Raw genomic sequence first — 25520 nt, 5'->3', positions numbered from 1 at the left:
GACCACACCCTGCCTTCCTAAGGTGGTGTCTGCCTTCCACGTCAACCAAGATATCTTCCTTCCGGTCTTCTACTCGAAGCCGCATGCTTCTCAACGAGAGCAACAGCTGCATTCCCTAGATGTTTGCAGGGCCCTCACCTTTTACATCGAACAAATGAAACCCTTTAGGAGGACGACCCAGCTGTTCGTAGCGGTGGCAGACCGGATGAAGGGCCTCCCAGTCTCCACACAGCACATCTTGTCCTGGATTACATCATGCATCCGTGCGTGCTATGGCTTGGCTGGTGTCCCAACTATGCACCTTACTGCCCACTCTACTAGGGCTCAAGCTTCGTCCTCCGCCTTTCTGGCTCATGTGCCCATACCGGAGATTTGTAGGGCAGCAACTTGGTCATCAGTATATACCTTCGCTTCCCACTATGCGATAGTGCAGCAGTCCAGGGGAGATGCTGCATTTGGTTCAGCGGTCCTTCACTCCGCGATACCTCACTCCGACCCCACTGCCTAGGTAAGGCTTGGGAGTCACCTAATTGGAACTGATATGAGCAAGCACTCGAAGAAGAAAAGATGGTTACTCACCTTTGTAGATGAGAATAGGATGAACAGATAAAGGGAGTGACACAGAGAGAAGAATGTGCAAAGTGCAGTGGGAGGCAACAGGGTGATGGATAGGCTGGGCAGAACTTTAAGAATGAGAAGGAGTTTGAATTCTATGTGGAAAAAGAGGAAGTGGTAAAGATATCTGGCAGGAGAGTGACACAGCATTATAATGACTTTGATTGCTTCATAGTTATTTTTGTTGCCCCTTTTTGACCCAAGCAGCCAGGCAAAGTTCAGGGCCCTAGGTATATTCCTGATGGATATAGAAATTGATGGAGTCTGTTACTTTCTTTGATGTAATCTTGTTTATTTACAAAGAATGTACATGTGCTTAAATCCAGCTTTTCTGAATGCAGGAGGAACCCAGAACAAAGGGAGTTTACAGCAACAAGCCTCTTTAGACAACGGACTCAAAAGCTCGCTCTCTAGCTTCTTCCAGGGTCACACTGTGTTCACTGGCTACTGCTTGGCTTTCTTGGTTTTTGCCGCTGCCTCTCCCTGTTCTGTCTGTTCTCAGTTTCTGTGTGTTCCACCTTCCCTCACACCCCCAAACCACTATGCCACAAAATGCCTCCACCCCCTCACTCCAAAATCTCCTGGGTGGGTTCACAACCTCTTTTGCTTATACAGGAATTTGTGATGGACTTATCCTTATAGTTATGATAACTGAAGGAGATGTTCACACCTGTCAGTCTCAGCAAGGTTTTAATTTGACCTGTAACAAGGTTTCACCATGCTCATAACATGGTTATTAATCATTTGTATTGTCCCATTGGCACCCAGGAGCTCCAGTCATGGATCAAGACCTCACTGTGCTAGGTACTGTACACACATTCAATAAAAAGATGATCCCTGTCCCAAAGAGTTTATAAGCTATGTACTGAGGTTTTCCTGTTCGAGGAAATGGTCCATGTGAGGATTAGAATGCTGTCCCTAATGTTTTCCTGACCCCCACCTCTTCCTGTGTCTGTGAGAGAGAGGTTAAACCTCAAAACCAAACACCTCATTCATCATTTCTCAAGTAATAAAAGGAAAATGTAAACAAAAATTCAAAATTGTCTATAATTCATTTTTCCTTTCAGTTCAGAGGAACTGAAAACAGATGGAACTCTTAAAAAAAAACTTTCTTCTGCAATGAGAAATCATGAAAACTATGTCTTAAGTATTTTATTTAGCAAAATGGATTAAAACAATGATCTAAGATCTAATGCTGTATCAGGCAAAATAATGGAGAAAACTAAAGAGAATTTTGCCCGTTTCCATGTGGGGCTGGGAAGGAGTTTTTCCCTCACAACCAGATTGCACAAGATGGGGTGGAGTTTTTTTGCCTTCTCCACGGCAAGTCTGGGAGTATGGACATCATTACCTAATGTTGCAACACACTATGTAAAACTTGTGGTGGATGTCCTGTGAAGCCACACGATATGGAAGAGATATGATTATCAGTTCAAATGAACTGGAAAAGGATTTAAAGGAAAGCATCCATTATGGGAGCTGAATAGAGGACTCAGATGGAAATAGGAGACAGACTTGTTGAAAGTCTCTGGGTAAGGGTAAAAGGGGTAAAAAACAAGGGTGATGTCATGGTAGGGGTCTACTACAGACCACCTAACCAGGAAGAAGAAGAAGATGAGGCTTTTTTAAACAGCTAACAAAATCATCCAAAGCACAGGACTTGGTGGTGATGGGGGACTTCAGCTATCCAGACATTTGTTGGGAAAATAACACAACAGGGCACAGATTATCCAATAAATTCTTGGAATGTATTGGAGACAATTTTTTATTTCAGAAGGTGGAGACCTACCAGCGGAGAGGCTGTTCTAGATTTGATTTTGACAAATAGGGAGGAACTGGCTGAGAATTTGTAAGTGGAAGGCAGCTTGCATGAAAGTGATCATGAAATGATAGAGTTCATGATTCTAAGGAACGGTAGAAAGGAGAACAGCAAAATAAAGACAATGGATTTCAAGAAGGCAGACTTTAGCAAACTCAGGGAATTGGTAGGTAAGATCCCATGGGAAGCACGTCTAAGGAGAAAAACAATAGAAGACAGTTGGCAGTTTTTCAAAGAGACATTATTAAGCGCACAAGAGCAAACAATTCCCACTGCATAGGAAAGATAGGAAGTATGGCAAGAGACACCCTGGCTTAACCAGGAGATCTTCAATTATCTAAAAATGGGGGGAAAGGCCTATGGAAAAGTGGAAACTAGGTCAAATTACCAAGGTTGAATATAAACAAATATCACAAGCATGCACGGGCAACCTTAATTCTAGCATTTCCTAAATTTTGAGTACTTAACCTTTGAACCTTAATAATGTTCTTCTAATGTCGCTTTTTGTGTTTAATAGAATTAAAGTCAATGTTCTAGACTGTTCATATGAATCTTTAAAAGAAAATTTTAAAAGGAGTTTGAGACAACAGAAGCACAATGAGCAAAATTACAATGAAACTAAAAAATAAGAGTTAAAGAATTTCTACAGTCCCAAATTCTCCTATCATTCTACACAACCAAATCTAATTAAAATCATCAGGAATATGGATTATGAGAAAGAGTGAATCTTAAAACTGAATCAAACCAAGAAATTCCTCTGTGAAATCTCTTTATCTTATAGGAAAAAAACATTTTGATGGTTCAATTGCATAGCCCTATAGTTTGCAAATGCAAAAGAATTGTGATTGAATATTGGTGAGATGATCTAAAAGTTAAAAATAAATTCACCATCTTTAAAATCTATTTCTTACCTGCCATCAATGAGTACTTCAGCCTGTCGATTGTTCACCTGGTTATCACTCTTATGGCGAAACTGCAATATTAAGGACATAAAAATACCAGTTATCAAAAGTGAACATAAGGACCTGATTAAACAAGGAAATTAAGCATACAGATAACTTTAAGCAAGCAAGCAGTCTCTGTGCATGAAATCCATTGACTTCAACGGGACCTGAATGTCACACATTGATTTTACATAATTTTCATGACACTTTAATAAACTCTTTAGTGTTTACCAATTCATTTTTTAAAAAAAAGTATTCATTTGCCCCACAATAACTTAATTAACACATGCAATATTCTATGCATTTAATTTTAAAAAAGCAAGACATTGCCTATAAAAGTATTTATTGACTGTTGCTAACTAAATAAGTATACATTAAATCATAGACATTAGAGATCAAAAATTGCTCTGCTAGTCCATAACATTGCCAATGAAAAACAAGTTTTCTACTGCTTTGTCCAGTCCAGTTTTATATGCCTAGAGAAAGGGCTTCCTCTGCCTTTCTTTAGTAAATTATCCCATAGCCTAAAAGAGACACTTTCACTGGAAGAACTTTTTATAAATAACTTTTCCTTTATATTCCACACAAAAATTCTTCTCTTATTTTCATGTCAGTATTCCAAATTATACCACCCTGATACCGTTCTAAATCATTCCTCTTCATTCTTGGTGTCCTTACAAATATTAATGAATTATTATGTACCATTCCCACTTAATAGTTGCTTAACTAGTTTTACATATTTAGCTCATATAATCTCTCTTCATAAATCTATCCATTCAGCCGCCGCTATTTTTGTTGCTCTTTTCCCAACTCTCTGAAATTTATCTACATCTTTCCAAGAGATGACCAAACACTGAGAGCAGTCTTTCTGTTGCACGTCCACAAGACCCACTAGAAAAGTACTATCATGTCCGAGCACTATGATCCCTAGCCCAAAATTGCTTTGGTCCTTTTTTTCCCATATTTTATTTTAAACTCATAGCTAATACCATGTCCACTCCTCCTCTTTCTATAAGTCCTTTTCAGAATTAATATTTTCGAGGTCTCCTTCCCCACTGAACATAGGTATTTTGGATATTTTTTCCCTATATATTGTAGTTTGCAATTTTCCCCAAATTGGATTTCAGTTTTTGTTTTTTCCTATCTTTTTCCCTAGCCTCTCTCAGGTTGTTTTTTTCTTTTTTGTATTATTTGTTTGCAACTCCTTCCAGTTTAGTATCAAACTGCATTTAAATTCATTAATATGCATTTTTAGTTCACTTCAAGTTGACTGATGGCAATGTTCAGTAAGACTAAATCTAACCTCAGTCCCATGGAAATCCACCTAAATATCTCCATCACCTCAATACATTGCTGGTTATTCTTAGTGAACTGTTTGCAGTCCTTCAGCCAGTTTTCAGCCCTTGTAAAAATCCAAAAAATCCAGATAAATTTCCCTCATCCGCATTAATTTACTGCACTATGTCCCTAATTTACTGCACTATGTCCCTAATTCAGCCCTGGCGGAGGGCTTTCTGCTATCCAGCAAGACCTATCAAACCCAGGCCGAGCATTCCTGATCCTCTGCATTCAGCCATGCAGTAGCCATGCTGTCAGGTGCAATGCCACCAGGTTCAGGTGCAGAAGACTGCTGGGGTTCTGGGACAGTGGGTCTGACCACAGAGGCAGTCACAGTGGGGTGGCTACTGAAAGGTCCCCAGCAGTGTGCCAAGCCAGTGTTGGTGAAGCCACTTGGGGGTTATCAGGATAACCTTCATTCTGTCCTGTTTGATCTTCATGAGGACTCTTTGGATCACCAGCACTGGCAAGAAGGCATACATCAGGATTCCCGACCATGGGAGCAGGAAAGCGTCTGATAGGGAACCACTGTCCATCCCCCGGAATGAACAGAACACATGGCATTTCCTGTTCTGAAAGGACGCGAACAAGTCCACCTTGGGAGTTCCTCACTTCTGGAAGATAATACTTGACCACCTCTATCTAGATGGAGCGACTACTCATGGCAAGATGAGAAGATCCTGCTGAGGTGATCTGCCAAGACGCTGATGGTTCCAGGCAGGTGTGCGGCTATCAGATGAATGGCATGCCGCACACAAAAATCCCAAAGGTGGAGAGCTTCCTGACAAAGGGCCAAAGACCGGTACCACCCTGCCTATTGACGTAATATATCTTGGCGGTATTGTCCAGAAAGACCCGCATCACCTTGCCCTTTAGGTGGGGCAAGAAAGCCTGGCAGCCAGGCGAACCACTCTGAGCTCCCTGACGTTGATGTGGAGGGCCAGATCATCCCACAACCAGTGTCCCTGGGTGCTCAGCTCACCCAGCTGAGCTCCCCAGCCCAGGCCCGAAGCATTGGAGACCAGGGTCAGCAATGGGGACAGGGTCACGAAGGGAACTCCCTCCATCAATGACCTGGGGTACAACCATCAATCCAGGGATGACCAGATGTGGACTGGCACCCTGACTACCCAGTCTAGGTTGTGCCACCATTTTTTCTGTGGGTGCTCCAGTTGGTGCCTAAGATGGAAACCATGGATTTGGTGTTTGTTATTACTACTTCAAGCCAGCACCCCCAGCTAGTTCCAGCACCACTGAACACACCTTGCAGAACTGGGGCTCGCAGGTGTTACTTAAGAGCATTTTAGTCTGATTCTGAGGGAACAACCAGCTCAGTTACAGAAAAATATAAAACCTTACTGATGTCAATTAGTAAGCCTATTTGCTGAAGTAAGTGCTACTCAGTGTCAATAAGGGTTGCAGAATCTAGCCCAACATTTTTGATTTTCAGCTCTTTGGCTACAGTAGTCTCTTTCCATTTCTAAGACACATATGCTCAATACTTATTTTATTAAAAAATCATTTTTGGCCCAACATTCAATCATCATTACATTTTATAACTTTCTTTGAAGATGAAACATGTAAAATGACTTATTTTTGAGAAACCACTTGTTACAGCATGTATTTTTATTCAAGAAAAAAAACTTAGTTGCTGTCAATGGTTTTGTTAATGTCACACATTAAAGAAATCCAAAGTAACCCTGGCTTTTTACCAGATAGCTTACTTTAAATGTAATAGTACATTTATTTAAACATGGTTCTTCTAAACATCAATAGCACAAATTGTCCCAAAATTATAATTGGCAGAAAACTTTTTATGTAATTCAAAAATTATTATTTGTTATTTTATTATTTGTTATTTTGTATGGTTTTGTATGGTCTATTTTTTCTCAGTATGAAGCAAGTTCCATTTTTATTACCAAAGTTTAAGGAGAACCTTGAACTGAAGACTAAGCATTGTGACTGCCAGATCAGGTGAAAGTTCTTTTGTTGAAGTGTTGTTAACTGTGGTTGTTTAGAAACAGGAGTTGTTTAGAAAAAGCAAGCAAATTCCATGGATACCAAAGACATCACTGCTTTTAAAATTTTTAGAATTTGTATATTGTTCCCACTGAGCAGGGGTGATGATGGTGGTACGTTCCCACTAACCCATCTGAGCTGGCTTCCTTTCATGCTCAGTGGGCAGCCTCCTTCAAAAGTTCTCCACAGTCAGATAAAGCACAGCAGAAAAGACACCAGACTAGCTGCTTTACCTTTTATTTAAATTTTACTTCCAACATACTTTAATTTCTTATACAAATGTGAGCTGAGATTTCCAGAGGAGCCCAAGGTAATTCCTTGGGAAATTCAGTGGGATTTGGGCATTTTACAAAGGAATTAGGCTCCTTTGTAAATCCCAGCCATACATTTTTAATAGAAGGATAAAGGAGAACTCTATGGGTGGACGTGGAGAGGTGGGCAGAGACAATTGTTCATAGATTTTTAATGCCAGAAGGCACAATTATGATAATTTAATCTCACCTCTTGCATAATTCAGGCAATAAAATTTCACTCACTGATGATTCACCCTCTGATGATTCACCCACTCATGATTTCTACTTGAGCTAGAGCATTTCTTCTGTCTACACCATCGCTTTTTGTCGTTAAAACTTTTGTCGTTCAAGGGGGTGTTTTTTCACATCCCTGAGCGACAAAAGTTTTAATGATGAAAGTGCCAGTGTAGACAAAGCCTCAGTGACAAAGGGTATGTCTACACTGCAAAGAAAACCCATAGCACTGAGGCTATGTCTATACTACTGTGGTAAGTCGACCTACTCTACGCAACTTCAGCTACATGAATAACGTAGCTGGAGTCGACGTATCTTGGGTTAAGAGACCACGGGGTCTACACTGCGGGGGGGTCGCCAAGAGAAACTCTCCCGTCGACTTACCTTACTCTTCCCGTTCGGGGTAGAGCACAGAGGTCAACTGGAGAGCAATCTGCTGTCGACTTGGTGGGTCTTCACTAGACCCACTAAATCAACTGCCACTGGATAGATCTCAGAGCATCGATCCCAGCTGTAGTGCAGATGTAGCCTGAGTCTCAGAGCCTTGGTCAATTGACTTGGGCTCACAGGGCTTAGGCTGTGGGGCTAAAAATATCAGTGTAGATGTTTGGGTTTGGTCTGGAGCCTGGGCCCTGAGACCCTCCACTTTTGTTGGCTCCAGTCCAAGCCTGAACAACTACACTGCTATGTTTAGCTCCACAGTTGACCCAGACTCTGAGACTTGGCACTGTGGCTTTTTCTTCACAGACATGCAAAGGAGCCCACAACATCCCTTGGTAACTTCTTCCAATGACTGATTACCCTCACTGTTAAAGTGCACCATATTTTTAGTCTGAATTTGTCTAGCATCAACTTCCATTGAATGCCTTTGTGTGGCATATCTACTAACAAATCTTAATCATCTTTTTAATATGCTAAATAAACAGAGCTTCTTAAATCTCTCACTCTGGGAAAGGTTTTCCAGAATCCAAATCATTCTTGTGTCACTTTTCTGAACCCATTCCAATTTTTGGAAGTGTGGACACCAGAAAAATAAATATCTATGTTAAATATATCAAAGGAGAATGAAGAATTACTGACTGAAAGCTTCAGGATTAAGCTAGCAAATTGACAGAGAATAGAAGGATGGGGAAACTTGGCTGTGGCAGAAGCTTGGCTTTGTCAGAATAAACTGAAATGTGTAAATTTGTGCTGGTGAGTGGTAGCGTGAAAGTCTATGAGAAACTTTGAGGGAAGAGAGCTGCCATTATAAAGTAGAGGTATACACATACATTTTCTTGGAGAGAGACAAAGCAAACATAAGATGAAAAAGAGGGCACACAAAATAGTATCTGGACATGAGCTCATCAAAAGCAGTTTGTGACAATTTTACTACAAATTAAACTTGATTGAGGATTTATCTTTCAGCATCCCTCATCTTTCTAGTAGAGGGATAGTAGTGGTAGTGGTGGTATTTTCTTTTTCTTCCCCCTTTTCCAAACACTTTTTCTGGCTAATCAGAAGTTATTTCATACTTCGGTTGTTTAATGAAAACCAATCCTGATTTTTCTCAATAATTTTTGAGAGTTTGTATTCAACCTAGTTTCAAGATTTAATATTCATGTGGAACAGATGAAGTTGCTCATCCATTTTAGTGTTCAAGTTTAGAGAACCTCAGCTCTTCTGACTCATGTCAACATGATTTATTTTTATAGATATTAAAGGTCACAAGCTGGATTTTGTTTTGCTTTGGCTGTAAATTTTAAATCTATAGACAGTAATTTTTCTGATCACTATAAGATTTGTTCTGCTGTTTCTTTGGTACTGTTAAGAACAGCTTATGTGAGAGAGCCAATGTAGTGTAGTGGTCTATGAGTGGGAAGTTATCATCTGTTCGCAGCTTTGTCACTTCTCTTATGTTATCTTGGATAAACCACTTGAAATCCGTGCTTCTTAGTTTATCCATCTGTAAAATTAGTATACCACCTCTCTACTGCATAGGGCATTGAAGAGACTTAATATCTGCAAATGACTTTGTGAACCTTGAGTATAGATATAGATATATATACTTGTACTCAAGGTTCTCAAAGTCATTTGCAAATATTAAGTTTATATATTTATATATGTAAATAAAAGTGCAAAGTATTTTTGTCCTTAATCCTATCTGATATTTTTTGCTTTCTTTTCTATTGTAAAACATACACCCCTCCTTCTACAGAAGATGAGACAGGTAACACCACTTTAATTAGGCAATTCTCTTAATCCATTATAGATTATTTCTTTTGCTTGTCATTTTCCACCGTATTCACAAGAGCATAAGGAAATAAAGCTAACTGGTTGCAGACTGTAATACTACTGAAAACACTTTGGTTACACTGTCCATATGCTAATTTGGAGAGCTTTGTGTGTGGTTACAGAGATTATTTGATGCAGGTCAAACTTAATTAGTCTAACAATCTTATCAGGACCAGTACAGTCTTCTACATTTTGTTAAATAGTTATCAACTGTGTTTTAAATCCTGAGAGACTATCCTGTGCAGATAACATGTTCTAATCCTATGGAAATTAACAACAAAATACATGCCAAGCTGTCCCCCAGAAGTTCTCTTCTTTCTGTTCTCTCAGTTTTTCAGCTTTCATATCTCCCTCACAAATTTTTCACTGCAAAAAGACTGTAGTATCATGTGGCTGTGTCACTCAAACACCTATTTAACTGATCCTTGGCCTACAGGCGTCTGAGAGAGACAAGGTGGGTAATGTAATATCTTTTATTGGATCAACTTCTGTTGGTGAGAGAAACACACTTTCGAGCTTACACAGAGCTCTCCTTCAGGTCTGAGAAATGTACTCAGAGTGTCACCGCTAAATACAAGATGAAACAGATTTTTAGCGTTAAGTAGTTAATACATATTTTAAAAAGGGACCACGCAAGGTGAAGGGGCCTGTTAACTGGAGATATCAGAATTACTCATGAACTTGCAGATGCTATGATGGCACATGGTGCCTTGCTCAGTTTTCATTCAAAGATCTTGGTATCAACCAAATTCTTTTAATTTAAAATCCAAGACTGAGCTTATGATGCTTGTGCTCTCCCAGTAAAAATGTTGTTTCATCCCTGATTTTCCTCTCCCTTTAAATCTGTTTTTATTTTTCCTGACTTCAAAGCTTGTAATCCTTGGAGTCATCTGAGTCTGATTAATATGAGCCTCAAAAAAAAGAAAATAAAGTTCTGACTGTGAAACTGTCTTGTACCATCTCACTGGGATACAAAGATTCTTAATCATGCCTGTATCACGTTCTAACTGAACTATTCCCAATAAATCATGTATCACTCTCTTTTCTCACTTCCCTCAAGAGTATGCTTCTTTTGTATCACTCAGCTGTTGAGATTTCATAAACTTACTCGTTATCTAAGAGAATTTCCCTGGTCTCCAGTGAAACATCAGTGTCTTTAAAAGTATTTTGCTTACACTGAAGTCATTGCCATGTTCTTTTATTTATACACTACCTTGGAGAGCTTATTATCTCATACTTCCCAAGGCAAATCCAACTTTCCATTTTCAGTAAAGATTAGTGCTTGATCTCAGCTAGGATTAGTAGCCTTAAATCCCCATAATATGAAATAGAATGAACTACCTTTCTAGGGTTGTATTCTCAGGGTACATCTATACTATGATAAAAGACCTGCAGCATGGCTGCCGCTGGTACAGGTCAATTGACTCTGACTTGGGCTACAGGGCTATAAAATTACAGTGTAGACTTTTGGTCTCTGGGGGTACGTCTACACTGCAATTAGACATGCACAGCTGGCCCATGCTAGCTGACTTGGGCTCGTGGGGCTTGGGCTGTGGGACTGTTTAATTGCAGTGTAGATGTTCAGGCTCAGGGTGAAGTCCATGCTCTAGAACCCTGAGAGGTGGGAGGGTCCCAAAGCTCGACGTAGGAGGGTCCAGAGCTTGGGCTGCAACCCACGTCAGAACGTCTACACCGCAAATTAAACAGCCTCATAGCTCAAGCCCTGCGAGCCTGAGTATCTGGCATGGGCCAGCCATGGGTATCCTAATGGCAGTACAGTACAGACATACCCTAAGACCCCACAAGGGGGCAGGGTCTCAGACCCTAGGTTGCAGCCAATGGGCAGCTGGTGAACTGGCTGTAGGGGGGGGCTAGCCCCAGCCCCTCCCCTTCTGCACAAGGCCCCACCCCTCATCCTTCCATTCTGCCCCCCATCCCCTGCAGGAGCCCAGAGCACCCCCACCATGGTCCCCAGCCCCCTGCCTCCAGCCTGAGCCCCAGAGCACTGGAAAGCCAGGGGGCGTGGTTCCAGCATCCCAAGTGCTGGGCGGGCAGCCCCAGTGCCAGGCCAGCTCTCCCCAGCCCCAGCCTGGAAGAGCAGGAAGGAACTGCACTGCACGAAGGGGCGTGGGGGTGGAGCGTGGGCAGGGCCATGCCAGGCTGTTTGGGGAGGCACAGTCTTCCCTAGCCTATGATACCCACTGCCCATGCTGCAACGTGAGCCTGAATTCTACACTGCTATTTTATAGCCCCGCAGCCTGAGCAGTGCAAGCTGACCCATGGTCTGAGACTCATTGCTGTGGGAGTTTTACTGCCACATAGACATATCCTAAAAAAAATCTGAAGAACTCAGAGGTTTCTCTGCTATTGTAGTGAGACTTCTGCCTTACAGATCCATTTCACTGCTCCTTGTCCCTGGCATCATATGTCTACAGGATTTTCCATTGTTTTTTCCTGTTTGTGCTTTATCTGATGCAAAATGCTTCACATGGGGTAAAAAAAAAACTGCACCAAGGTAGAATCAGAATATTTTAGCCATATAAAGATATATGATAGCTATACATGAGATCTATAACAAATGTTACATATAAAAGGTCAACTGCGTCAGTGTTTTGTTTAACTTGGTTTCATAAAGACACACATGGGTTGTTTTAAAATTGGGGTTAAACATGAATAGTGTATTTCATAGATAAAATTGAGATATGTGATAAGTAAAAACTCCATGCCACTAGTAAAACTCTACACCTTTACTCCTTGTGCATTTTTTATTCCTTTTTTGTCCGGTTCCACACACACACACACACACACACACACACACACACACACACACACACACACACACACACACACACACACACACACACTTCCACCCTTTCCAGAACCCCGAAGTATCATTTCTGGACATGTATGCAATTTTGGCAGTCAGCATTTTGAAAAGTAAGGTTTTTTATTTTAATTTATTCTTACTAGAAGCAATCAAAATAAATGAATAAATATAGATTTCATGCCTTTTTCTTTATTAAGAGGAAATATGCTTTTGTATGCAGTTAGCACATTTCTAAAGAATTTATTTATTGTATCATCTAACGACAGAGGAAAAAGGAGAAGTGTTAATTCATACATGATTATCATGAATTTTTTGAGAAAATTACTTTTATTCAGTTAAATTCTAAACAGAAGTTGGCTAAATAATTGCACAAAGGCTACAAAGGATTAGTGAAAGAAAGAAAAAATACGGTCCATCACAATTGTTCTACTGCCTCCTTTCAGAGTTTTCCAAGTTTTTTTTTTTAAATAAAATCTCAATGTAAAAGGGCAGAGAGAAGGAAAAAGCAGCTTACTCCACTGATTGTCACTAGCCAAATGGCAGTAATACCGATGTGAGGGAAAGTCATGAAATCTATATTTCTACTGCTTCCACTAAAGAGAAATTAAATACAATTTTTAAAATGCCCCAAAATAGCCAATGGTGCAAAAAATGCACACTTGTTAAAAAAAATACATAAGGGGCCTTGAAAGGGCAGCAGAGAGCAGGACAAAAAGCAGCAGGGAGGCATGGAAACCTGCCAAAAATACATAATGTGTAAAGTTAAAGAGTTACTACTACCCACTGCACTTTTCTAACAGGTAGGGGTAGTATCCTCAATATTCTGGCCAAATTCTAAATTGGGGATTACATTTTACCTACCTACATTCCCTCTGTAATTTTTCTTGGATAATGTATTCTTAACTGTCTGTGCTAAACTATTGGGTAGCATTCCTAGGTGCTGTTAAACCATTGTTCCATTTCACTGTGAAAGTGATTGGACTTCATGACTGTTTGCTGAGTGTAAAAAAGCCGTTTATATAAGTGCTTTAAGATCATTGAGAGTCACTACATAGATGCATTATGGTTTTTATTGTCATTACTTCATACAAATGTTATATCGCATTGCAGAAAAGTGGGAGTTTTGCAGTTGACAAATAAGAGCAGGATCAGTCAGTGTAGCCCCAAATGTTTTACAGTAATAAAAGTTACAAGACTTTGGCCATTATATGGGATAAGTTAACAAAAGCTTTGAAAATTATTACTTTATTTTAAAGTAGCATTTTAATATTTATTTTTGGTGTTTATTAATTTTAATCTGTATATACAAGACCTGGGACAAGGATTTACCTCCATCAAACCTATCATCTGTGATTATAACCATTATAACACTGCGTATAATTCTTACTCTGACAGAACAAGTAACAGAGTGGGAAAGGAAGACTTCTAAATCTGTTAAATTGAACAATAACAGCACCAACATCTACCAAAACATATTTTTAGACACTGTGCCTTTTAAGACATAAATATGCTCTAATGCAGGGGTAGGCAATCTATGGCATGGGTGCCAAAGGCAGCACGCGAGCTGATTTTCAGTGGCACTCACACTGCCCGGTCTTGGCCACCAGTCCAGGGAGCTCTGCATTTTAATTTAATTTTAAAGGAAGCTTCTTAAACATTTTAAAAGCCTTATTTACTTTACATACATACAATAGTTTAGTTACATATTATAGACTTATAGAAAGAGACCTTCTAAAAACGTTAAAATGTATTACTGGCACGTGAAACCTTAAATTAGAGTGAATAAATGAAGATTCGGCACACCACCTCTGAAAGGTTGACGACCCCTGCTCTAGTGATTGCAAATAAACAAAGCTTCTTTGTGAATACCTGTGCCCCTTCCACACAGTATGGCGCTAGAATCAACAATATGTGAATAATATGCTACATAGCAATGTATGGAACAGTACATGGATGGCTGAAGACTTCGTAAAGGTAACTTACTGCAAATACTTACACAGTCATCTGTGGCATCTTTGACAGCAGTAATGGTAAATACCACCATTAAAGGCACAATGGTAGTAAACCAAGACAAGGAGGATATTTCTGGGATCAGCTACAAGATAAAGTTCTATTAAATACTTTTAAAAAAATCTTAGTGAAATTTCAGTAACAATATTTCGAAGTAACTAATAATTTTCATAAAAAGTAGTGCTGGAAAATCTGTAACATAGTCATATAATTAATACACTGGGAGGGTAAAATTGCAGCAAGTGGAATATTATGTAAGTGAGGAGCCAAGGGGGGGGGATGAGCTGGAAGAAAGAGAAAAAAGAAGAAGGAGAAGAGTAGATGTGGGAGAGAAAGAATAAGAATGGATAACACAATGAAAGAAAAATGGGGAGAGAGAAAAAGAGAAGCAGAGAAAATGAAACAAAAAATAGAAATCAAGGAAACAATCAACAAGAACAGAGATGAATAACTCACACTGACTTCAGTGGGAGGTATTCATAACCTATGAGAGGAGAATAGGGCCCAAGTAAAGCAAAAGGCCATGAAACAATACAAAGTGTAAGAAGACAGAGTGTCAACTAAATAACAGCGAGTAAAAACCCAAAATACATTTTGCCAGGTATATGGAACCTTAAAGAATGCAACACAAGGGAGAACATTCAGAAAGAGTAAAAACTCCAAGAAGTGAGAGGGTGAGGCAATATCAGGGCTGCCCAGAGGATTCCGGGGGCCCGGGGTCTTCGGCGGCAGGGGGCCCTTCCCTTCCGGGACCCGCCGCCGAAGTGCCCCGAAGACCCGCGGCGGGAGCCCCCCGCCGCCGAAGTGCAGCCCGGTCTTCGGTGGTAATTCGGCGGTGGGGGGGCGTCCCCGGCGCGGGTCTTCGGGGCACTTCGGCGGCGGGTCCCGGACCCCCGCCGCCAAATTACCGCCGAACACCGGGCTGCACGTCGGCGGCGGGTCCCGCTTCGGCGGTAATTCGCCAGTGGGGGGGGTCCTTCCAGAGCGGAAGGACCCCCCGCTGGCAAAGACCGGGAGTGAAGAAACTCCTGCGCCCTCTTGCCCCGCCCCCTCTGGGCGGCCCTGACCCTATCCACCCCCCCCAGAACACCCACAATCCAACCCCCCCCATTCCCTGCCCCCGACCGCTCCCCCAACCTCTGCCCCCCACCTCTGCCCCCTCCCTGTCCCCAGGACTCCCTGCCCCTTAGCCAACCCCTCCGGCCCCGGCCCCAGCCCCAACCCCAGCCCCAGCCTCTTACCCCCGGCTCCCTCCTCACCCAGAGTCTCAGCGCCTCACCCGACAGCTGCAGCGTGTCTCCGCCGGGGCCCCTGAGCTCCGTCCTGCTCAGAGCCGCGTGGTGAGGGGGCGGGGCTGCAAGCTCCACGCCGAGCGGAGGGAGCTGAGCTCAGACGGGAGCTCCCAGCCCCGCCCCCTGACCACGCGGCTCTGAGCAGGGCGGGGCTCAGGGGCCCCGGCGGAGAGACGGCGCTTGATGCGCTGAGGCTCCAGGAGAGGGGCAGAGGCGGGAGCCTCCGCTGTTCTCTTGGGGGCCCCTGCGGAGCCCGGGGCCCGGGGCAAATTGCCCCCTTTGCCCCCCCCTTTGGGCGGCCCTGGGCAATATCTTTTATTGGACCAACTTCTATTGGTGAGGGAGACAAACTTTCGAGCTACATAGAGCTCTTCTTCAGAGGCTTCTTCTTAAAAGGTCCCAGACCTCAAGAACTCTGTGTGGCTCGACAGCTTGTTTCTTTCACCAATAGAAGTTGGTCCAATAAAAGATATTACCTCACCCACCTTGTCTCTCTTAAATCCTGAGACCAACATGGCTATAACAGCACTGCATGCAAAAAGTGAGACAGAACAGAGAAAGGGGATGGCGAACAAATGAGAGCCACAAACAAATAATGAGAGATTAGAAAAATGTTTATTAAAAAGCAAGAAAGATCTTTATTTTACTGAGATTTTAAAAAATATATATTCTGTGTCAAACCTGTACATTTGACTAGAGTTTCATTTAAATATAAATGTAAAATTCAGATTTATTCAGGTCCAGATTTCAAGTCTCCCAAAAGTTTGGATTTGGGATTCCATTATAGAGAGACTGTAATCATGAAGTACTGATTGGGGATGTGGATTTTAATTTAGACAAGAATTGTTTTCTATATCACCTCACATACTCTAGGCATCCTACAGGGATGATCATTAGGGCTGGTTTACTTATCCAATTAACTTAAGTTTAAAAAGGAACAAACAAACCAGTTTGGGTAAAATAAGAACTAACCTGGGCCTTCACCCATACCTCAAACTGCATCTAATCTTTGAGGAAATGCCCTATCAAAGAAGTCTGGTGGTGAAGCAGAGAAGGAGCAGCAGCACATTTACCCACCAGGCCCTCTTTCTCCCCCTTGTCATGTCCATTCAGTATTATCTTGGAAACACTCATAATAGAGTTAATCAGAAACAGTCATTTTAGGCTATTCGATAGTTGTCGATCAACAGCTACATTTTAATACCCATGAAATCTGATCAACATAGAACAATTTTAGTTATTTGTTTGGTATTGTAAGCAGCCATTGCATTGCTATTAACCTATATAATTGGGTCTCTTTGTTAAGAGAAGAGAATATTATCAAAATTGCACTTCAGAGGAAAAAAGAAAGTTATACATCACCTGTAAAATCAGAAGGCAAAGGAAGTAAGCATTTGCAGCCCTCTGGAACTGTTCAAATAAATTAACTGGCAAGAAAGTAAGAATGTTGTATTTAGATGTTTTGATGCGATTGTTCTGAAAAATAAGAGAAAGTCGTAAAGCATGTTAGTACCAGCAGAGAAAAATCTAAACACTTATAAAAAAAAATCTACTTCAAGTTTGGAACACATAGCAGTAATGATACTTAAAATCAGAAAGTCATCTTGTAGCATCTCAGTTTTGTTACAATTATTCATTAAATTGTTGATTATAATTATTACTTAAATTATTGGTAATAGAGGTTCTAATTTTCAACAATGTTTTAAATCAAGATATAAAATCTTTAGGCAATAAATGGGAGCTTCCAGACTCCTTATCTCTAAACTCTTATTTAGGGCAGGTAAGAAAAGTGTGCACACACTAGGAGAAAGGGTGGATTCAGGAAGGGTTATAGACACATACACATATTCAGGAGCAATACCTAATAGTGGGGGATTGGGAGGGGGGTCGGGAAGGGGATTCCAATAAGGGTTTCATGCATTTCCCAGCAGATGTCACTGCAAGACAGAAGCACAGAGGAGGCAGACATTAAGCTATGCTAAGAGTAAAATGCAATACAACCCAATAGCAAATTGCACACCCACACACATTTGCTTGATTCTTTTACTTTAATTCTCTAAAATGCACAACCCCCATTCAACACAACTTACATATAGCTTGGCTGCTATGAAAGCCTGGAATGTCTTTTTTTTGGGGGGGGGGGGGGGCTGCAAGACCCACAAAAAGAACATATTTCACTTCTGAAGTGGACCTTGTGATTCTGGTTATCTTATTAGCCTACTATGTATTGCCCTCACTTCTGCTGTTTTACTACAACAATTTTTTTCCTTGGTGACAACTGTGATTACTTTTACAATAATATGAATATAAATAAAACTTAATCATTCATTAATACATATCTAATTGTAACTTACGCAGCACGGTATAATACATTACATATGAAAGCATGTACCAGAGTATATTGTTCTTTCAATAGGCTAGCAAACTAATATCATGGGGTAAATTAGTTTAGTCTGTATCAGCTGTTATTGTGCAACTCAGAATATCACTTCAGAGAGGTCTGTCTTTTCAAGACACGTTGATTTGTAACTAATCTGAAATTTTGCTAGTAACCAAGAGGAAAATACTTTGTACGGAATATTTATAATTTGCTGCAGGTACAACGTCTGTTATAGCCAAGACAAACATGAACATTCATCTGAAAGTTGTAGGGGTGCAGGGTCGGGGGCCGCACCACACAGCTCCTGGAAGCTGCAGCTTGGCCCCGCTCCGGCTCCTATGCTCTCCAATGGCCCCCTCCGGTGCTCCAATGGGAGTTGTAGGGGAGGTGCCTGCAGACAGGGCAGCGTGCAGAGTCACCTGGAGCCAGAAAAGGGACATGCTGCTGCTTCCAGGAGCTGCTTGAGGTAAGTGCCGCTGGGAGCCTGCAGCCCTGAACCTCTCCTCATGCCCCAACCCCCTACCCCAGCCCTGATCCCCCTCCTGCCCTCCAAACCCCTCAAACCTAGCCTGGAGCACCCTCCTGTACCCCAAACCTCTCATTCCCAGACCCACCCCAGAGCCCGCACCCCACAGTCGGAGGCCCCTCCCCCACCCCAGCCTGGAGCCCCCTCCCATACCCTGAGCTCCTCATTTCTGGCCCCACCCCAGAGCCTGCACCCCCAGCCAGAGCCCTCATCCCCTCCTGTACCCAACCCTAATTTTGTGAGCATTCATTGTCCACCATACAATTTCTATTCCCAGATGTGTCCCTCAGGCCAAAAAGTTTGCCCACCCCTGGTCTAGGCACTGGCTCTGGGTTTCTAGGCACATTCTCACGGTAAAGATCCTTTATCTAGTTCCCCTTCTGAGATATAGGGCTCTGCAGTCCTAAGCCTAAGAAAACTAGTGTCAGCTCTCCCAAGCCTCCCCAGTAGTTCTTGCAAGCACTATGTACCAGCTATGTACCTTTCAGATTACTATTTCCCCTTCAGGGACTACATAAGGGTGAAAGCAAGTAACACAGATACTTTATAAAGGAATTTCTGAACCAATCACACTTTACTCATGGACAAAGCACAAGAGATATACAGATCTACAGAAAACAACAAAAACCTGCACTCAAAAGCCTCCCTCCAGTATCCTCACCATTTCAAGAACCCTCAGGTTTTGGTCAGTCTTTCCACAGACCTGGGTCCCAGGACCATCATTTCTTCCTGCACAGACTTGCAATCTGGTCTCCTCTCTCTTTAAAATGGCAGGTAAGAAACACTTCCTTTTATAAATTTCCAGTCCCCATGTCTGGTGACTATTCCCATTGGCTTCAAGTCCCTCATCGGCTGATCCATTACTTATTTACAAGCCCACCTGGAAGAACTGGTTCATTGGGTGGCAACTAGCTCATTGTCCTAGAATGCTTCCATTTGAATTGGAGATCCTCCAGGTTAACAAACCTTGATTGCTTTCCATTATTAGCCCTCTGACAACACCTCCAGGAATGGAGAGCAGTATGGAGATTAAAAGACAACAGTGAAGGTACAATGCAGTTTTACAATCAAAATGGCATTCATGAAACAAAAGGGAGTTTACAGTTGGATACAGATAAGTACAGACATACATCAGATGCTATCCTAGATCACTGAGTGGATACTGTAGGCTAAAATCTGGCTGCCACATGAATACAATGAAACCTACAAACAGAGAAGGAATATGGGGCAGAAGTTCTACATGCAGAGACACTAGCTCCCTGTAACAGGGCGAGACTCACCGTTGCGGTGCCTCCTGATGTCGTCCTGGGAATTAGCTCTTTCACAGCCTTGGAGTGCCCTCTACAGGCCCCTGTCTCGCCTTGCCAGGCTCCCCGTGTCCCTCCCAGACCCCGGTGCCCCTTTCCACTGGGGTTCTGCCCCTTGCAGTACCTCCACAGTCTCAGTGGGTCTCCTCTCCCCAGGGACCTCCCAGCCTTCTAGCTCCACCTTGCTTCAGTCTTGGCTACTGCCAGTCCCCATCTAGCCCCTGTTCACTGGGGCAGATTGCAGTATGATTGCCACTCATCACTGGCAAGGAGGGTTTGGGTCTGCTGCTTCTGCCTTCTGCAACCCCAGTACCTTTTGGCCTTGCACTAGGCCAGCAGCCTGGGGGGTTTCCAGGCCGGAGCTCCCCAGCTCCTCTTGCCTTCCCCCAGCCCTGCTCCCACCTTAGGTACTCAGGTACACTCCCCAGCAGCCAGGCCCTTCTCCCTCTAAAGGCAGAGAGAGGGCGTCTCAGAGCACCTGGCTTACCGCCCTTTTATAAGGGCCAGCTGTGTTCTGTTTGGGGCATGGCCCCAGCTGAGGCTGCTTCCCCAATCACAGCCGTCTCCTGGGCTGTTCTAAGCCGTTTAAAATGGGAGCAGGGCAACTACCTACTACACTCCCCACAAAAAATCCATGCAGACAACACGTGACAAAACCAAGAGGGGTTTTTCCTGACAGGGCTACATTAGTGTGCTTATGGTTCCTGACCGATGCAGATTCTTCTTTCTTTTAGGAGAACTTATCTGATGAGTCAATAGTTTGGGAGCCAACAATCACAAGGAGACACTGTTGGTCAGACTATGGACACAATGTACTGATGCTTCTGCAGCTTCAGTGTGTGTCTATTTTGTGGGCATTTTTTCAGATGGCCATATATTTGGTATACAAATACTTATCTAATATTGCTTTCAATATATATGTTTCATGCCCATTTTCCAGAGGAAGTTGTATATTTTATTTTATTAGAGAATCTGTTTTAAGTTAGTTCTGGCTAATGAAATCTACCTAAAACTATAATAGTGGTATGTTCAAATTTAGTCAAAGAAGAGAGTCTTCACTTTTCAGGCCAAAGTTGAGGTATTTGGGAATTTGGAGCTGAGAGACACTGATATTCACTTTTGCAATGGAATGTGGTGGGAATAGGTAGAATTACTCCCTCGTTACTCTTTTTAGAATTATTTTATACCTTTTATCAGCTTGATAACGCACTATTTAGTCATTTCTCTTCTTGATGTATCTACTCAACCATTCTGAAGACCTCTTAAAGACCTTCCCCCTAGTTTTTACAATGTGGTTCTACTCTGAAAAGCAAGTCTGTAAAAATGATAATTACTTTGCTGCCTGTACGTTTTCAGCTCTTTTTACGTTAGTGATAAACACAGGAGGTGGGGCTTACTATTTTTTAATTCCTTTTATAAATGCAGAGGCAGTACAGCTATGGGACAAAGAATTTGGTATCTATTCTGGCTCAAGCATCATCAACAGAATTGTTAATTAAATTCCAATTAAATGAGTTCTTTGCACTGGTCTTCAGTGCAGAGGATGTGAGGGAGATTGCCACACCTGAGCCATTCTTTTAGATGACAAATCTGATGAACTATCCCAGATAGAGGTATCAGTAGAGGAGGTTCTGGAACAAATGATAAATTAAACAGTAATAAGTCACCAGGACCAGATGGTATTCACCCAAAAGTTCTAAAGGAACTCAAATATGAAATTTCAGAGCTACTAACTATGGTAAATAACCTTTCACTTAAATCAGCTTCTGTATCAGATGACTGGATGATAGTTAATGTAATGCCAATTTTTAAAAGAGGCTCCAGAGGCGATCCTGGCTATTACAAATCAGTAATCCTAACTTCAGTACCCGCTCAATTGGTTGAAACTATAGTAAAGAACAGAATTACCAGACACCTAGAGGAACACAATATGTTGAGGAAGAATCAACTTGGCTTTTGTAAAGGGAAATCTTTCCTCATCAATCTATTAAAATTCCCTGAGGGCATCAACAAGCACATGGACATGGTGATCCAGTTGATATAGTGTACTTGGACCTTCAGAAAGTCTGTGACAAGGTCCCACATCAAAGACTCTTAAACAAACTAAGCAATCATGGGATAAGAGGAAAGATCCTCTCATGGGTCAGTTACTGGTTAAAAGACAGTAGAGGGATAAATGGTCTTTTTCACAATGGAGAGAGGGAAATAACAGGGTCCCCCAAGGATCTGTACTGGCACCTGTGATGTTCAAGATATTCATAAATTATCTGGAAAAGGGGGTGAACAGGGAGAGGCAAAATTTGCAAATGATACAAAATTACTGAAGATCGTTAAGTCCAAAACTGACTGCGAAGAGTTACAAAGGGATCTCACAAAACTGGATGAAGGAGCAACAAAATGGCAGATGAAATTCAGTGTTGATAAGTACAAAGTAATGCATGTTGAAAAACTTAATCCCAACAATAGATACAAAATGAAGGGGTCCAAATTAGCTGTTAACACTCAAGAAAAAGATTTTGGAGTCATCATGACAACTACTCTGAAAACATCTGCTCAATGTGCAGTAGCAGTCAAAAAAGCTAACAGAATGTTAGGAACCACTAGAAAAAGGATAGATAATAAAACAGAAAAATATCATGACGACACTATATAAATCAATGACTGTCTCCTGCAATCACCTTGCAGTCTGTTGTATCTTTTATTTCCTGTCAGGAAACAAGAAAGTAATCAGTCAATCTGGTGTCTAGTCCTTCTACTCTTGTAAAAAGACGTTCATCTCTTTTCGTAAAAAATGTGTTGGAGACTACTAGGTCACGAGCTTGTGCCAGTTTCACTATGCTTTCTCCTTCGTCATTTATAGTTCCATAGCCCTGGCCACCACATACGCTACTATATCCACACGTCTCTTCCAACATTCCTATTTAAATTGGCACCAATAACTATTTCATTTTCTAGAATTTGCTGAAGAGCAGTGCCTAACATTTCTTAGAAACTTGCCTTCTCTTTCTTGCCACAGCCAGACTGGGGCACATGTGTGCTGACTATATTTAACAAGCCACAGTAGCAAAATATGTTTAGCAAGCTGTGGTAATAGAAAGAATAAATAATATGTTAACTAGTAAGGGATAGTGTGTTAAGAGCACAGACAAGTTATTCTAGTCCATCTTATGATATTAACTGATTATCTTAAAAGGGCACAGTCAAGATAAAATAAAAGTATCCTTACCTGTAGTACTCAGCTATAATACCTTGATTTAGAGATTATTGGAAAAATATCACCACATAACAGAAGAATATTTTTAATGTCTTGATTTTGTTTATTTTATAACCAGAGCTACTTAGATTATTCAAACTAGAAAAATATTCTTCAACTCTATGGGCATTAATTCAATCAACTAGAACAGTCACTTTCAGTCTTTTGAATCTATGGAGAATGCTGTCTCTCGTGTCTCAGGAGTCTAATTTCCTACTCATAATTTACACAGGGAAACATGGTTTATAAATATTTTCTAGCCACATTTTCATTACAAAAATTTTGTTAGCGAATGTTGTTAATCTTGCACAATTCTCTGAGCACTGCTTCATTGAATTATCATTCCTGGTTTCTAACTGTAATTGTGGTGAACGTAAATGTTCTTCAAACTGAAATTTATCTACAAAGCTCTGATTTTGAAGAATTCCTTGGGGAACAAATTAAATTTCCCTTGAGACTAATTTAGTTACTATATGCTTTATTTCCTCCAAGACACTCTAAACAGCATACGTTGTACAACAACTTTCCCATACTTGCAAGCAATTTTTTCCTTCGAGAATGACATAGCTGGAGAGGAAGATGAGAAGCCCTGTATCAACGTATCCACAAACAACTGATATAGATATATAGGTAATAAAGGACATAAAGCATCAACCTCCTAGTGCCTAAAAAGAAATGTATTCTTACTGTATTACTTATACCTACAAAACAGAGAGGGAACATTTAGAGCCAAATTCAGACACTGACTTCAGAAGAGTTTCACCTGCTTTCACCATGTCTGACTTTGTATTCACAGGGCATAATTCAGCTAAAGCTCTCAAGCAACTAGTTGCCATTAGCAGAATTTTATTTAACAAATGGCATCCCTACTTGCTAACTATTCATTTTCAAACTGTAATGATAACCTCCAATTACAGGAGAGACTGTGGCTCACAAGTGTCACCCTGGAGGAGCTCTGGGAGGGATTATGCCTCAGGAGACACCATAGTTCCTCCAGGCTACCTAGGAATCAAGGGACGGTTTAAGCTGCACAACTCTTTGGATGGTGCAGCAAACTCCCCACTGCATCACCTGGACAGTTCCATAGGTTGAAACAGAGATGGCAGGATCATGTCCCAACTCCTCTTTCTGCTATTTGCTGCTTTCTTTGGACTGACTTGCACCGCGGGGGCCCTAGAAGTGAATTTTCTCTAAGACTAAGGACTGTTAGAGGCCTAGCCCTTCCATGGAGGGGAGGGAGAAAAGGATGAGTCTGCATGATAGTCCTGCTTTCCCCATCACCCAGACACAACCTGGCCTTAATATCTTTCTAGCAGTATGCCCAACACTTTGTACCTATGTATTTGATAACCCTTAATTTTTCCTCCCAACTGTTCTAACATTTAGTCCTCAGATAGTATCTAACTCTCACTCCCATCCCTCAGAGAGACTGAAATACATCAGTAGGCTAACCTAGTCCAAGTAACATTGCAAAACAAATTATTGAGATGAGAAAAGAATTGAGGATCATAAACCAAAAGGTGACTTGGGGCTTACAAATATTTAACTGTTAGTCGGTGATCCCACAAAGATTTACGCACATGCTTACTGTGACTCTAAGCACCCCTGTATTTACATCCTACCTACTACTGTAATAATATTTGTACAAAATATGCCTTGTGAGGTATCAGTGGAAAACTAACAACTCTCTGATCATTAATACTCTTGTGTGATGTATGTACCCAATATGTATTAAGAGATATGGATATAAGCTGGAGTCATGACTAAACTATGTTTAAGCCAGGCATATCAGGGGATGTTGGTAAACAGGTCTGCCCTAGACAAAGGAATGTGCCCAATCATCAGGCAGAGATAATTAAGGTATATTTACATATAAGCAGTAAACAGGGCCATCAAACCAACAAAGGGTCGGTGGGGAATTGCCAGAAGCAGAAGGAAGGGAAGAAAGAGCATGGAGCTTCCTTCACCACCAGACTCCATGTCACCTTCCTCACAGCTTGAATAAACTTTACTTTGAGTGATGACACTCAGAAGAATCCATTTCAAAGGTTTACTGGTCTATAAAGACAGGGGGCTGAACCTCAAGTGTAAGCAACTGAATCAACAGATTGTATACAACATTACTGTATTATAAAAGTATATAGAGTGAGGTCTTTTCTGAAAGCTAATGACACACTGGTGATTAATATCATTGTGAAATGTATATATTAACACTATATGAGAGAATATGGATACATAATGATATTATGCTTTAAAGTCTGTGGCCAAACAGGGACTCTCTTCCAGACAGCAAATAAGGCATCCACTTGTCTCCTATGTAAATTAAGCATGGTGGAATCAAAACAATGGAAACCCCATGTACATACAAGGTGATAGGACGCCCACAGGA

The 25520-nt window shown here is 41.4% G+C and overlaps 1 protein-coding gene across 1 annotated transcript in view; it reads right to left on the bottom strand.

Annotated features, from left to right (window-relative positions):
• ATP8B4 (ATPase phospholipid transporting 8B4 (putative)) overlaps positions 1-25520 on the bottom strand; it is a 211505-nt gene that overhangs the window by 114754 nt on the left and 71231 nt on the right. The window contains exons 8-10 of the mRNA XM_044979577.1: positions 17028-17141; positions 14360-14458; positions 3346-3407 (exon numbers count right to left, since the gene is read on the bottom strand). Coding sequence (XP_044835512.1) covers positions 3346-3407; positions 14360-14458; positions 17028-17141 — 275 coding nt within the window. The remainder of the gene's footprint in view (positions 1-3345; positions 3408-14359; positions 14459-17027; positions 17142-25520) is intronic.

The sequence above is a fragment of the Mauremys mutica genome, chromosome 11 (genome assembly GCF_020497125.1).
Source record: "Mauremys mutica isolate MM-2020 ecotype Southern chromosome 11, ASM2049712v1, whole genome shotgun sequence".
In the NCBI taxonomy this organism is placed as follows: domain Eukaryota; kingdom Metazoa; phylum Chordata; order Testudines; family Geoemydidae; genus Mauremys; species Mauremys mutica.
The sequence above is the reverse complement of the archived record's forward strand: the minus strand, read 5'-3'. Positions and strand labels throughout refer to the sequence as shown.